Source organism: Cyprinodon tularosa, unplaced genomic scaffold (assembly GCF_016077235.1).
Source record: "Cyprinodon tularosa strain WSP-4 unplaced genomic scaffold, ASM1607723v1 ctg162, whole genome shotgun sequence".
Lineage (NCBI taxonomy): Eukaryota > Metazoa > Chordata > Actinopteri > Cyprinodontiformes > Cyprinodontidae > Cyprinodon > Cyprinodon tularosa.
This window is the reverse complement of record NW_024038460.1, coordinates 235872-251272: the sequence shown is the minus strand read 5'-3', so window position 1 is coordinate 251272 and position 15401 is coordinate 235872. Positions and strand designations below refer to the sequence as shown.

The 15401-nt window shown below is 43.0% G+C and overlaps 1 protein-coding gene across 5 annotated transcripts in view; it reads left to right on the top strand.

The window, feature by feature from the left end:
* The window catches only part of sptan1 (spectrin alpha, non-erythrocytic 1), a 57370-nt gene that overhangs the window by 12543 nt on the left and 29426 nt on the right, over window positions 1-15401 (top strand). For 3 of the 5 annotated variants that reach the window (XM_038280639.1, XM_038280638.1, XM_038280637.1), the window contains exons 2-24: window positions 1154-1393; window positions 1484-1609; window positions 3332-3472; window positions 5305-5585; window positions 5829-5973; window positions 6054-6208; window positions 6297-6432; window positions 7756-7857; window positions 7936-8073; window positions 8143-8253; window positions 8334-8411; window positions 8493-8648; window positions 8724-8928; window positions 9129-9310; window positions 9390-9633; window positions 9756-9878; window positions 9959-10176; window positions 10252-10344; window positions 10424-10558; window positions 10693-10841; window positions 11008-11064; window positions 12244-12442; window positions 15282-15386. In XM_038280639.1, the coding sequence (XP_038136567.1) occupies window positions 1157-1393; window positions 1484-1609; window positions 3332-3472; window positions 5305-5585; window positions 5829-5973; window positions 6054-6208; window positions 6297-6432; window positions 7756-7857; window positions 7936-8073; window positions 8143-8253; window positions 8334-8411; window positions 8493-8648; window positions 8724-8928; window positions 9129-9310; window positions 9390-9633; window positions 9756-9878; window positions 9959-10176; window positions 10252-10344; window positions 10424-10558; window positions 10693-10841; window positions 11008-11064; window positions 12244-12442; window positions 15282-15386 (3516 nt within the window). In that variant the 5' untranslated portion in view covers window positions 1154-1156. The remainder of the gene's footprint in view (window positions 1-1153; window positions 1394-1483; window positions 1610-3331; window positions 3473-5304; window positions 5586-5828; window positions 5974-6053; window positions 6209-6296; window positions 6433-7755; window positions 7858-7935; window positions 8074-8142; window positions 8254-8333; window positions 8412-8492; window positions 8649-8723; window positions 8929-9128; window positions 9311-9389; window positions 9634-9755; window positions 9879-9958; window positions 10177-10251; window positions 10345-10423; window positions 10559-10692; window positions 10842-11007; window positions 11065-12243; window positions 12443-15281; window positions 15387-15401) is intronic. The other 2 variants (XM_038280641.1, XM_038280640.1) reach the window with 1 other exon arrangement.

The window sequence follows — 15401 nt, the reverse complement described above, 5'->3', positions numbered from 1 at the left end:
ACTGATTTGTTTAGTTCCCTGCTAAAACAAAGTTTGTGAATTCAGTTAAATAATTGTTCAAATATATCTGTCATTTGTGTGTTTCTAGCTTTCTTCCTGTATGGGAAGCTTTTCAAAATTTGAAACATTAACATTTAAAGTTGTCAGAAGCAGGTTTTTCTTGTGTTTCTTGTGAATTTGGCCTTAAATTTTTATTTCAAGTGGCATTAAAAAGTCTTGAATTTAACTTTCCTTATGCTGTAGGAAGCCTGTTAAGGCCGGCAGCATTATCCAGTAAGTTCGTTTATCAGTTTAACTAAATGGCTAAGAACAGGAAGTGATTTGTTGACATCACTCTAAACTACAAAAAATAAAAATAAGCGAAATATCCTGATTTTTTCGGACTTATTGGTGGATGATGAACTGCTGCTATCATGCTGTGACTTTAAATAACTCCAATGGTTTTGATGGGATCTGTGATGTAAAGCTGCTGTAGGAGCTGAATCCAGCTGAATCCGTCGGTCAGGCTGAGCCCACAGAGACGCTGAGTCCTCACATCTCTTTGTGTGGGAAACCTCGGACGCTGTCCACATGCTGCTGGAATGTCCGCCCCCACCCCCTCCAGGCATTTATAGTATTTCAGCTGCTGCTGGTTGCTAGGCAGCAGACAGGATGAGAGGGGGGGGGGGGGGGGGCTTTATATCTGGCCTTTTACAGCAAAGCCAAGGTTCTGTCTCAGAGCAGTGGGACCATTGTTGTGCCGGACATTACAAACATCTACCCTCAGAGCTGCAGGCAAACTGTCGGCAACGGCGACCTTACACACTGTCCAGAACAGTTCTGATTTAACAAGTGGTCCAATATGATCTGTTTCCCAGCAACCAGAACTTTTGCTCCAACACTGAGGCAGTGGGCCTGTAAATTTTCAATCCAATGAGCCGTATTATGCACACATTACTGGACAAATGTCCCCACGACCCAGTTCTGGGAAATCCTAACTCCTGAGTCGGACCAGCAATCGTTAACTTTAAGAAGCCAGATTTTGGTCGTGCGGTGGGTTCAGGCTCTGGACAGGAGAGGGTTCTGGGACAGCACTGGTTTTACTCAGCAGGAGGTTAGATTCACCCGCTGCAGTTTTTGGTTTCTCATCGTCTGTTTTTTTTCTTCTGTGCAGAAAATGGACACCGTTGGTATCAAGGTGCTGGAAACGGCCGAAGACATCCAGGAACGCCGGCAGCAGGTCCTGGACCGCTACCGGCGTTTCAAGGAGCTGTCGATGGTCCGCCGGCAGAAGCTGGAGGACTCTTACCGCTTCCAGTTTTTCCGCCGGGATGCCGACGAGTTGGAGAAATGGATCCAGGAGAAGCTGCAGATCGCCTCCGACGAGAACTACAAGGACCCATCCAACCTGCAGGTCTGATTCCGAGCAGAACCAGAGCCGGTCATCTGTGGATGGAGACCCTGCCCCACAGCTGATGCCTGTCTCTCTTTCTTCTCCTCACAGGGCAAACTGCAGAAGCATCAGGCCTTTGAAGCTGAGGTTCAAGCTAACTCTGAAGCCATCATCAAACTGGACGACACCGGAAACCTGATGATAACCGAGGGACACTTCGCCTCTGAGACCATCCGGGTGAGTCCAAAAGAGAAGCCCAGAAACGTCCTGATCCGGTCACAATTTCCATGTTTTCCTAATCTCATCTTCTTTAAAGTGGAGGGAAAAAACTATAGATCATCAGAACCTATTTAAGATCAGTGTGATTGAGGTTCTGGATCACAGGAAGGACTGGATCAGGAACGTTGGGAATGTAGAAACATTCAGATTACCTCACTGTAAAAATAACCCGACTCCATGGAATTCAGTCCTACACTCCGTACCGGACCCAGCAGAGACCCATAGTCACCACTGTCAATATGGCTGAGTATATCCAAGTGTGTGTTTGGGTTGTAGTGCCTCCTTTGTGTGGTTCTAAAGCTATTCCAAAAAACAAACAAACAAAAAAAAAAAAAACTATCTACTGGACTCTGTTTCCAAGTTTGAAGACGTTTCGCTTCCCATCCAGGAAGCTTTTTTAATTTAAAATGTCAGAAATGGTGTTGAGTTCCAGGGTTTATATAGTGGACCTAAACAAAGCCTTGTTTTGGCTTAAAAAACATGCAAATTGAACCTCAAGAACGAGTCCGCCCCTTAGGAACGGGGAGTCGTTTGGTTCTTTGTTAGAATTTAGTTGTAAAGCTAAGGTAAGGTTTCTCTCTTTGGTTGGTAGAACCTCCGCATATTGGTTTTGAAGGAACTTCCTGCTTTCAAACACCTCAGTAGCACCTTTTCATTACAAATGTGCACAAAACAATAAATAATTATTTATTAATTTTGAAAGTTCTGCTATTGTTGATTTCCATTCAAAAACAAAAATAACTTCAATTGAATGTGAATACGTTTGTTCATGAGATAAATCCGATGTAAATACAAAATAAATCTTGCTCTAAAAGTTTAAAAAACAATCCACTGGACTTGGTTTCCAAGATTTGAAGACGTTTTGCCTCCCATCCAGGAAGCTGTCTCAAGTAAATTTGTTTTCTGAAACGATAATTGGTTTTGGAACTTGTAAAAGTTTTTTAGATTTTGTAATGTTGGTTTGCAACTCCTGGCCACCGTATAAAATAGCATAATTTGCCAAGGTTTCACTCTAGTAAGCTTCATATTCCTCTTCTAATCTAAACGCTGTGGTTTCGTCATACAGTGTGAGCTGTAACTGCGTGCAACGATTTAAAAAAATCGCACAGTGTTTGCCCGGCTTAACTGGAGGTTTATAACATGAACCAAGGATGTTCTGAGCTGCTGGTGTCCTTTAATGAACTGCTCTGGTTTCCACTGATTATTTCTATGGTTTTAGCTTATTTACGTCTCTGAGTTTCTCACTCTGCAAATTTCATGCTTTAGATCATGTGAAGCAGTTAATGATTTATGTGCCTGACTAAGTTAAATATATTGACAAAGGATTCATCTGATTTCAATGTATGTTTCTAAGATAAGCCTCATCTAAACCCCACAATGATCAAAGTCAGGCTTTCATCAAATTAACTTACAATACCGAGTGAAAGGAGCAGATGAGCAGCAGCAACCATCCAGTGATGCTCTCTGCTTTATTCTATGCTCCAGAATGTGCTTTGTTGGTTGGATCAAAGCTGCAGGTCCGGTGGCTGCAGGTGGACTCTGATGTCCTTCTGTAGAAACTGGAACTGCAGCAGTTCTGTGTGTCTTTCTCCGTTCCTCCCAGACTGCATGAAACTGTGAGGATCTCCTGTTTGGTTCCTGTTTGGGTTGAATTTTAAAACTTTGTTGTTTGTCTTTCAGAACCGTCTGGAGGAGCTGCACCGTTTGTGGGAGCTCCTGCTGCAGAAGACCAAGGAGAAGGGCATGCGTCTGCTGCAGGCCCAAAAACTGGTGCAGTACCTGCGAGAGTGTGAGGATGCTCTGGGCTGGATCAGTGACAAGGTCAGACGCTTCATTCAGACGCTCCTTCACTCTTCACCGGTTTAGGGTCATTTTTTTCATCTAAAACAAAGAGTTTAAGGATTGTTTCAGTTTAATCAGATTCTAAAGAATTTAATAAAACAACTGAAAGTATAAAAGGGTCAAAAAATTCTCAATAAAATGAAAGTGTTAATACTTTTGAATAATTTATTTTGAATCATAAGCTGTTCAAACAGATAATAACTCCAGACTGTTTATTTAAAACAAATAAAAAAATGGAGGCTAAATATAGAAAAAAAAAAATTTAAAGCCAATAAAATGAAATAAATAATAATAATGATATAATAATTAATATAATAAAATAATAAAAACTTTATAAAACATGAATATAGGCTATTTAAAAAAATAATTGCTTACAAAATAAAATAAGAAATAGAATAAGAAATATAGGCTATCTATATTAAGTTAATAATACAGGCAAAAAAATAAAATAAATAAATCTAGTCGATTTCTTTAAAAATATAAAATACATGGCTATATAGGTGACTTATTTTAATATTTTTAAACCATAACAAATGTAGGCTGTTTTTTGTTGGTTATTTTAAAAGATACATTTATTATTTATTAACAAAAAATAGTAATTTAGGCTATTTGTTTAAAAGATTTTACAGTTAATCAATAGTTCATTTTTGTGTGTGTGTGTTTTATGCATTTAATATAATATAAACACTTAAACAAAATATTTACGGATGCTTATTGTGCCGTTTGTGTTAATAACTTTGAAATATTTAATGTTAGCAATGCTAGATGAAATAAATAATGGATATAAACTCTCACTATTTGCCTCACCCTCAGTAATGCATAATAAACACTTCAGAATTCATTATAAAGTTTTTACATATTGATTAAGAACTATAAGTTATATATCAGCCATTTATAAGGGTAGGTTGTTAAAAAATATTTTAAATTTAAAATTACAAAATGAAGGGTAAAAAAACAAAACAAATTTTTTTTTTAAATAAAATGAGCTAAATACTAATAATGCTAATGCTAATAACTAATAGGGTCCAGATGTTTGATCTAGGGATGCACGATATAATCGGCCCCCTATCGGTATCGGTCTTAAAACTGAATATCGGACATCGGCCACCCCACCGATATTTAACCCGATATTTGATCAGCTTCTGAGTTTCTAAAGTCTAACAAAAAAAAAAAAGTACTACTACTTCTTGTTCCTAAAAAACTTCTTTTTTACAGACTTAAAAACTTCTAAAGACGAGGGAAAAAATATTGATACATTAAAATATCACACTATCTTCATATGCTGATATATTGCCATTTAAAAACACCATATCAATCTCTTTTACTAAAGAAATATCGCTATATGTCATCGTTACGCTACGAAATCCCCCGAAAATTCACGAAATTTTGCCATATTTTTATATGTTGATATATTGACGCGGTATCGATCTATTTTACTAACAAAATCTCACAAGAATTTGCAAAATATCACGAGAGTTTGTAACAGAACGATGAAATTTCACGAGATTTTGAAAGTAAAATAGATCGATACCGCGTTTTTAAAAATCAATTTGATATCAGCATATGAAAATATATTTGAGTTTATTATTTTTCAAAGTGTCAGAAATGGATAACAAAACTGCTATTTTCAATGACTACTTATTTTTGTCCAGCTTTAACATCGGTATCGATATCGGTTATCGGCTACATGAGTTTTAAAATATCGGCATATCGGATATCGGCCAAAATCCCAATTTAGTGCATCCCTAGTTTGATCATTAAGGGTTTTGATGATTACGGAGTTAAATGAAGTTCTGCTGGCTCCACTACAGGAGGCCATCGTCACCTCGGAGGAGCTGGGTCAGGACCTGGAGCACGTGGAGCTCCTGCAGAAGAAGTTTGAGGAGTTCCAGACCGACCTGGCGGCTCACGAGGAGCGCGTCAACGAGGTGAACCAGCTGGCCGGGAAGCTGATCCAGGAGGCCCACCCGGAGAACGAGCTGATCGTCAGGAAGCAGGACGAAGTGAACGCAGCCTGGCAGCGCCTGAAAGGCCTGGCCCAGCAGAGGCAGGCCAAGCTGTTTGGGTCGGCCGAGGTGCAGCGCTTCAACAGGTGAACACAGCCAGAAGACTGAAACTTCCCCCAAACGTTCATCTGTTTTAGCCAGAGATGCCATGAGACAGTATAGATCAGACGGGTTAGAATGGCCTAGTCAAAGTCCAGACCAAATCCAGCTGATGATATGCAGCCAGATGTTTGTTTGTTCGATTAAAACGACGTAAAGATTAATTGTTGGAGGTTTTCCAGGCCTCTGGTTTAAACTTAATCCTGATGGATGTCTGGTCCTGTCTGCAGGGATGTGGATGAGACCATCAGCTGGATCAAGGAGAAGGAGCAGCTGATGGCCTCTGATGACTTCGGCCGGGACCTGGCCAGCGTTCAGGCTCTGCTGAGGAAGCATGAGGGTCTGGAGAGAGACCTGGCTGCTCTGAAGGACAAGGTTCTGCTGCTCCACACCAGCTTCCCGTTTCAGGTCGGCATCCCTGACCCCGGCTAACTTCTCTCCCTCTTCCACACCAGGTGAACACGCTGGGCGGGGACGCAGAGCGCCTGCAGCAGACCCACCCTCAGAACGCTTCACAGATCCACCTCAAGAAGGACGAACTCATCACCAACTGGGAGCAGATCCAGACTCTTGCTGCCGAACGCCGCGCCCGCCTCAACGACTCCTACCTGTAAATACCGGACCCGCTCCAACATGGACGGAGCAGAACGTCATCAGGGACGGCGAATCCACTCATGGCGTCTCCCTCTCTCCTCCAGGCTGCAGCGTTTCACCGCAGACTTCCGGGATCTGACCAGCTGGGTGACAGAGATGAAGGCACTGATCAACGCCGACGAGCTGGCCAATGACGTGGCCGGGGCCGAGGCTCTGCTGGACCGGCACCAGGAACACAAGGTGCCGCTTTTTTTTACATCAACTGCTTGACAGTTCAGTTTTACACCTGAGTGAAGTTGGCCCCCCCCACCTTCTTCAAATCAGACGAAATGGGTGTCCATTAACTCAGCTCCATGTGCAGCGAAAACAGATGTTAAAGGCACACTATGCAACATTTTTCAGTTAATTAATGTGTTCCATAACGTTTTGGATGATTAAATGAGTCATTTCAGGTCGAACAAAGGTATTCTCGGCCGCCCTGGTGGTCTGTGGGGGAAATACCGTACTTGCAGTTGCAGGAGCCCTCGGCCCGCACCCACAGACTCAGAAGTCTCGTGCATCGCGAGAGTCGGTCTTGCTTTACGGCGAGAACTGCTACACGCCCCCAGTGAAAGGCATGCTCGTTGCTAGCCCAGTGGCGATATTTGTGCAGTTATCATGGCGGAACCAGCGAGAAAACAGCGAAAGCCCATGCATAACAAATAATGTATGAAAACATGCTAAATTTTCAAACTCGAAAATTGGAACAAAACAGTCACTTACCGCAGTAGACATGGTGATTCGTTGACGGAGAAACCAGGAGAACAGCTGAGCATATTTACGACAGTGCACTTTTACTTTCGCCCTCTGGGGGGAGCCTCGCTGGAAAATCAACACCGGTTGCATAGTGTACCTTTAAATGACCTTTGATGACCTCTACAAATAATTATTAATATCATTGAAATGATATTATTTTAATTAAAATTTTTGCCATACAAAAATACAAATTTTAAAATTAATTTTAAATATAAAATATTTTAAATAAATATATTAAAAATTTAAAAATGCATATTTTAAAATATATAAATTTTTTGTACTGCTATCATTTTAATGATATTAATGATTGTTTGTAGAAGCCATCAAAGGTCAGTGAACATTTGTTCATTCTGAAACTCTGAATTTCATATAAATTATAAGTTGCTAACCTATTATTATATCATTTTAAACTGTAAAAAAATGAACATTTTTGCTGCACAAACGTTTGACACCAATTTTGTCTAATTTGAAGAAGGCGGGGGGGCTGGTTGACCTTTGATGACCTCTAGAAATATTTCTTTATATCTTTAAAATGATAGCGGCACAAACGAAAATGTTTGCTGCACAAACGTTTGACACTAATTTTGTCTAATTTGAAGAAGGTGGGGGGGACAACTTCACTCAGGTCAGTTTTTTTCAAGAAGGGGTTTCTGACTGCTTGGAGTTCTAGAAAAGACCAGAACCGAACCTTAACTGAAGGCGGATCTGGATTTATGGTGAAAAAACGCTGCGGATCTGCTCTAATCCACCATGTTTCATCTTCCTCAGGGGGAGATCGACGCCCATGAGGACAGTTTCAGAGCCACAGATGAAGCCGGTAAGGCCCTCCTCAACGAAGGCCATTACGCTTCAGAGGAGGTCAAGGAGAAGGTACGAGCTTCAGAGCTTCACATGTCTGACCCATGCAGCCTTTTTGACCGGCTTTAACCTTGTTCTCGTTGTTTGCAGCTGGAGATCCTGTCTAAGGAGAAGGAATCTCTGCTGGAGCTGTGGGAGGTCCGCCGGCAGCAGTACGAGCAGTGCATGGACCTGCAGCTCTTCTACAGGGACACTGAGCAGGTGGACAACTGGATGAGCAAGCAGGAGGTAAGCTGGTAAGCACCGTTACGTTAGCCTGGATTCAGCTGGTTAGCTTAACTTCTCACATCTCTGCAGGCTTTCCTGCTCAATGAAGACCTGGGAGACTCCCTGGACAGCGTGGAGGCTCTGCTGAAGAAACACGAGGACTTTGAGAAGTCTCTGAGCGCCCAGGAGGAGAAGATCACTGTGAGCGATCAACCTTCTACATTCACTGAGGTTCTCCAGGAGGAAGTTAAATTAACAGTTAACCTCTGGTTCCTCTTCAGGCTCTGGATGAATTTGCCACCAAACTGATTCAAAACAACCATTATGCTAAAGAAGACGTGGCTACGCGCAGAGACGCTGTGAGTCTGAACTCCTTTCGATCATCTAATCTTTAGGTTCTGCTTTGGAGAACCAACAGTGTTGGTCCTCTGTGTTTGCAGCTCCTCAGCCGCAGGAACGCCCTGCACGAGCGCGCTCAGGCCCGCCGTGCCGCCCTGGAGGATTCCTTCCACCTGCAGCAGTTCTTCAGGGACTCGGATGAGCTGAAGAGTTGGATCAACGAGAAGATGAAGACGGCCACGGATGAGTCCTACAAGGTTCTCCTGCAGCTCTTCTCTCTACCTCCTCAATCACCGTGTTGTTTCTGTGCTCTAACGTCTCTGCTTCCACAGGACCCCTCCAACCTGCAGGGGAAAGTGCAGAAACACCAGGCCTTCGAGGCCGAGCTGTCAGCCAATCAGAGCCGCATCGACGCCCTGCAGAAGTCCGGCCAGGAGCTGCTGGACAGGAAGCATTACGCCTCTGATGAGGTGACGACTCGCATGGAGGAGGTCAGCGGGCAGTGGAAGAAACTTCTGGAAGCCACGGAGCTCAAAGGTAACGGATCTCTCTATCTGTTGATGTATCCTTTTATTTATCCATCCATCCCCAACGATGCTGTAGAATCTCATCTCAACAAGGCTTCTAAGTAATCACTCCTTTCAGGAAAAAAGAAAAGACAGACTTTAACCTCACTCACAAATGGGTCATACCAATACTGGGGCTTCAGTTAGAATGAAGATTCTGTTTGATTTCAGGTATCAAGCTGCGTGAGGCCAACCAGCAGCAGCAGTTCAACAGGAACGTGGAAGACATCGAGCTCTGGCTCTACGAGGTCGAGGGCCACTTGGCTTCTGACGACTACGGCAAAGACCTGACGAGCGTCCAGAACCTGCAGAAGAAACACGCCCTGCTGGAGGCCGACGTTGCCGCTCACCAGGTAAAACGGACTTCCCGAGATTTTCTGTCAGCGCAGAACATGGATCTGAAAATTCTGTAAATGTCCCCCCCCCCTCCAGGACCGTATCGACGGGATAACCATCCAGGCTCGGCAGTTCCAGGAGGCCGGCCACTTTGACGCAGACAACATCCAGAAGAAGCAGGAGGCTCTGGTGGGCCGTTACGAAGCTCTGCGTGAGCCGATGGCGGCACGCAAACAGAAGCTGTCGGACTCGCTGCGACTGCAGCAGCTCTTCAGGGACGTGGAGGACGAGGAGACCTGGATCAGAGAGAAGGAGCCCATTGCCTCCTCCACTAACAGAGGTGAGAAGAACATGATCAGTCTCTGCATTTTTAGGATCACTTTGTTGCTTCCTGAACGACCCGGTTCTGTGTCTTTTGGCTCCGACTGACTCATAACCCGTTATCTGCTGTTTATCTCTCAGGCAAAGACCTGATTGGAGTCCAGAACCTGCTGAAGAAGCACCAGGCTCTACAGGCTGAGATCACAGGTCACGAGCCTCGGATCAAAGCCGTGACCCAGAAAGGAGACACCATGGTGGAGGAAGGTACGCGGGTCAGCATCCTCAGCTACCTGCCAGTGCTCAGACTTCCTCTGAGTTCTGATGGTTCTGGTGTCTGTTCTCAGGTCACTTCGCTGGGGAGGAAGTCAAAGCGAAGTTGGCTGAGCTGCACGGACGTTGGGACACACTGAAGGCCAAGGCGGGCCAGAGGAGGCAGGACCTGGAGGACTCTCTGCAGGCCCAGCAGTATTTCGCCGACGCCAACGAGGCCGAGTCCTGGATGAGGGAGAAGGAGCCCATAGTCGGGAGCCCAGACTACGGAAAAGACGAGGACTCTGCTGAGGTACGGAGGGAAACTAGTCCGCTTGTTCTGGACTGAGTCGGGTTCATTGGTTCCCTCTGGGGTTCTTGTCCGCAGGCGCTGCTGAAGAAGCACGAGGCTCTGATGTCGGACCTGACGGCCTACGGCAGCAGCATCCAGGCTTTGAAGGAGCAGGCTCAGTCCTGCAGGGTAAGATCCAGGGTTCTGGTCCATCCAGGAAGGAGGTTTGGATCGGTTTGATGACCGATTGGGTTTTTCTGCTGAACAGCAACAAGTGGCTCCGACTGACGATGAGACCGGGAAGGAGCTGGTTCTGGCCCTGTACGACTATCAGGAGAAGAGTCCTCGGGAAGTGACAATGAAGAAGGGCGACATCCTGACTCTGCTCAACAGCACCAACAAGGTAAACACTGGACCGCTCTGGACCGGGCCTCCTGGAGGGATCCAACATAACCATAATAATGAGCAGGAACTCTGTGTACCGATGCAGAGCCGGATCTTTGTCTGAATGGAAGCTGATGTTGCATTTTCTCTCAGGACTGGTGGAAGGTGGAGGTCAACGACCGGCAGGGCTTCGTTCCGGCCGCCTACGTGAAGAAGCTGGACCCGACTCAGTCGTCTTCCAGGGAGAACCTGCTGGACGAACACGGCAGCATCGCCGCTCGTCAGGAACAGATCGAGAACCAGTAAGAAGTGTTTTATTTATAAATTTTTTTCACCGTCTGTGAGCTTTCCGAACACTTTGCTCCTTCCTGCGGGTTGTAACCGCCCACTCACTAACGACCCGGCGCCTGGTTCTGTCTCTGTCTCCTCTTCTTCGTTTAACACCTAACCTCACCTTGTTGCGGGCAGGCTCGTCACCAAGGAGCCCTGCAGCGTCTCTGTGCGCATGAAGCAGGTGGAAGAGCTGTGAGTAGGAGCCGGCGTTCTGATCCATTCTCCTGTGGTCCGCCGCAGTCCGACATCCTCCTACCCTCAGATTCCCCGTGGTTCTGTAAATCCTCCTTCCTCATCTTCTATCCGTCGCTGGATAGAAGAACATCCATCATCCCATGTTTTCTTTTTGTTCTCTGCTCCCATGTGGAGCAGAATCAGAACCTTTCATTTCTCAGAGATGAATGTTGATGTTCGGTATCGTGTTTGTGTTTTCTGTCAGAACCCTCCCATTTACCAGCCAGTGTCCCAAACCGGGTCACTTCACTCAGGTCCTATAATAAACGTACATGTTGTGCTCCTTCGGTGGTTAGGGCATAGAGCTTGGAATCCTGAGGTTGTGAGTCCGAAAACCCACTCCTACAGACTGCTACTATGAGTCTCTGAGCAAGACCCTTAAATCTTGATGGCAGCCCACTGCTCCCCATGGGGATGGGTTAAATGCAGAGGTAAATTTCTCCAATGTGAGATCAACAAAGTTCAGTTAAATCTCCATGACAACAGCTTTTAGAAGCAAAGGTTGTGATTTTTATTATTAATGATGACTAATCTGCTGGGATTATTATAAAAACAGCATTGGAGGGGGGCCCTTTAGGGGGCAAACTGGACGTTATGATGTTTGACCTTTTTCAAAAGGCGCTTCAGGTGAAACGTCAAACGTTGATGTTGTCGCCACCTACTGGCAGGTATGGTTGTAGAATTTTCAGCGGATCAAAACACTCACTTTTCCAGGAAAAGAAGTGAAATAGAAGAATGAATGTTAATATTTCTAATATGTTCTGCTCAGGTTAAGAACCTAAGTTAGTTGCTCTTCCTCAGAGTTAATGTGTCTTCAGATGTTCCTACTAGAACCAAATAGTTTCAAGATGGAGTTTGGATGGACTTCTAACTGAGAACAGGAGGTGAACTGAGCTGCTGATGGAGAAGAAGGCATTTCAAGGAACGATTTGGTTTTAAAATATAGAAGTGATTTATTTAAGAGGATTTATAGAAGTTCTGCATGATAGGAGGAACATTTCAAACTCATCGCTCCATCAGACGTCTCCATGTGTCCGTCCTCCCGTTGATGGTGGCAGCATGTCTGTGTTTGGTGTGTCATTGCCGACGGCTTCCCTCCGTCCTCTAAGCTAACTCGCCTTTTCCCCCTTTTCCAAGGTACGGCACCCTGCTGGAGCTGGGAGAGAAAAGGAAGGACATGCTGGAGAAGAGCTGCAAGAAGTTCATGTTGTTCCGTGAAGCCAACGAGCTGCAGCAGTGGATCCACGAGAAGGAGAGCGCCCTCACCAACGAGGAGGTCGGCTCCGATCTGGAGCAGGTGGAGGTCCTGCAGAAGAAGTTTGACGACTTCCAGAAGGTGACGTCTGTTTGGTCAGACCATGGAAACTAACCAGAACTTCTAATTAGAACTCAGGAGAATTATCCTTTGTTCAAACCAAATGCAATTTCAGCAGCGAAAAAACACTTGCTGGTTGTTTTTTAATGCTTGCACAGATTAAGATCTGACGTGTCTCAAGAGCATCTTTGATGCTCCTGCTGGAGATGCACCTTGATGCACGTCGACCATAGATTCTGCATGTAAATCTGCTGCTTCTGCTGCCGAAATCTCACCCGGTCTTAACGTAGCATTAGAGGTTAAAATGTCTGAAGCAGCTTAGTCATCATACAGGATTAGGGATTTAATGAAAACTAGCAGGGATGAGATTATCTGGTTAAATCCTGTCTGTAATGGTTTTGATGCTCACAGTTCAGGCTACTGCCATAGCAACTCAACAGTTTATAACCTACTTTAGTTAATTACTTTAGTTGGTAAACTAAGTTTAGTAGCTAAGGTAAGATAATTAGTATCTGACATAAGTTTGTTTGTTACTAATCAACTTAGCTTAGCTGCCAAGCTACTTAACCTAGTTATTAACCTTCCTCATTTAGTTACTAACCTGCTTAATTTAGTTTTTAAACTACTCATTTCAGTTATTTAACTACTTTAGTTGCCTCCTTACCTATTTAACTTACTAACCTACATGACCTAATTAATAGCATACCTCAGTTACTTGCTAACCGACTCAAACTAGTTACCAAGCTACTTTATTTCTTCATTTATTCTTTATTTCAGTAATTAAAGAAGTTTCTAACCAGCTTATCTCAGTAAGTTACTAATCTACTTTAGATGTTAAGCAAACTTCTTAACTAAGTTGGTCTATAACCTACTATCCCATCTAACTTATTTACCTCATTTAGTTACTTTTCTTAGATTATAACACTCCTGACATAGGAGGTTACTGCCCTACTTAACTCGGTTACAACCTACTTAACTTAGTTAATGTTCTGAGTTTGTGAAGCTTATTGGTTAGTTATTAACCTTCCTCATTTAGTTACTAACCTGCTTCATTTAGTTTTTAAACTCTCTCATTTCAGTTATTTAACTACTTTAGTTGCCTCCTTACCTATTTAACTTACTAACCTACATGACCTAATTAATAGCATACCTCAGTTACTTGCTAACCGACTCAAACTAGTTACCAAGCTACTTTATTTCTTCATTTATTCTTTATTTCAGTAATTAAAGAAGTTTCTAACCAGCTTATCTCAGTAAGTTACTAATCTACTTTAGATGTTAAGCAAACTTCTTAACTAAGTTGGTCTATAACCTACTATCCCATCTAACTTATTTACCTCATTTAGTTACTTTTCTTAGATTATAACACTCCTGACATAGGAGGTTACTGCCCTACTTAACTCGGTTACAACCTACTTAACTTAGTTAATGTTCTGAGTTTGTGAAGCTTATTGGTTAGTTATTAACCTTCCTCATTTAGTTACTAACCTGCTTCATTTAGTTTTTAAACTCTCTCATTTCAGTTATTTAACTACTCTAGTTGCTTCCTTACCCATTTAACTTACTAACCTACATGACCTAACTAATAACGTACCTCAGTTACTTGCTAACCGACTCAAACTAGTTACCAAGCTACTTATTATCACTCTCCTGACCTAGGAGGTAACTGCCCTACTTAACTCGGTTACAACCTACTTAACTTAGTTAATATACTGTTTTCGTGAAAGTTCTTGGTTAGTTATTAACCTGCTTAACTTAGTTAATGTTCTGAGTTTGTGAAGCTTATTGGTTAGTTATTAACCTTCCTCATTTAGTTACTAACCTGCTTCATTTAGTTTTTAAACTACTCTCATTTCAGTTATTTAACTACTTTAGTTGCTTCCTTAGCTATTTAACTTACTAACCTACATGACCTAATTAATAACGTACATCAGTTAGTTGCTAACCCACTAAAACTAGTTACCAAGCGTCTTTATTTAGTTATTTCAGTAATTGAATAAGTTTCTAACCAGCTTATCTCAGTAAGTTACTAACCTACTTTAGATGTTAAGCAAACCTCTTAACTAAGTTAGTCTATAACCTACTATACCATCTAACCTATTTACCTCATTTAGTTACTTTTCTTAGATTATCACTCTCCTGACCTAGGAGGTTACTGCCCTACTTAACTCGGTTACAACCTACTTAACTTAGTTAATATTCTGTTTTCGTGAAGCTTCTTGGTTAGTTATTAACCTGCTTAACTTGCTTAATAACCTACCCAAAGTGGTCAGTAAGTGAATTATTTAATTTGGTTAGTTTAGTAGCTTCAATAAGATCCTAAACGTAACAATTTAAAGTGAGATTAGAAACTGAAGTTATCGCTATTTAACCTAAATTTGTTACTTGTTAGTTAAATTAGGAATGTTGGTCTAGTAAAGGAAGTGCCCTAAAAGGAAGGAAAGGAAAAACCCTCCTGAATTTGTATCAAAGAGCTAGCATTCCTAGAATAAATGAAAAATGTTCTAGATAAAAAGAAAAAGGGCAAAAAAAAAGGAAACAATTTAAAAAACGGCATGGATTTAGAAAAAGATAGAAGCTGCAGCGACATAAACTGAGGTTAAAACATCTGATAAAGGAGGTTTCCTCCTAGTTTAACGTATAAGTTAAGTTGTTTACCTTATTAATAGAACTTAAATTGGTTTAATAATTTGTTTCAACTAAACCGGTTTAGTTTAATAACCTAATCTCCACATTTAAATGAGTTTAGCTCGCTGTAGTTGAGTCTAACTGATTGTAACCTAGAGAACCCAGATGTCCTTCTGGGTTTTGTAGGTTAGATGCAGGTTCTGATGGGTTTTTGTTCTGTCGACCCGTCCAGGACCTGAAGGCCAACGAGTCCCGTCTGAGGGACATCAACAAAGTGGCGTCTGAGCTGGAGTCTGAAGGTCTGATGGCGGAGGAGGCCCCCATGGTCCAGGCTCAGGTGAGCTCCACCTGT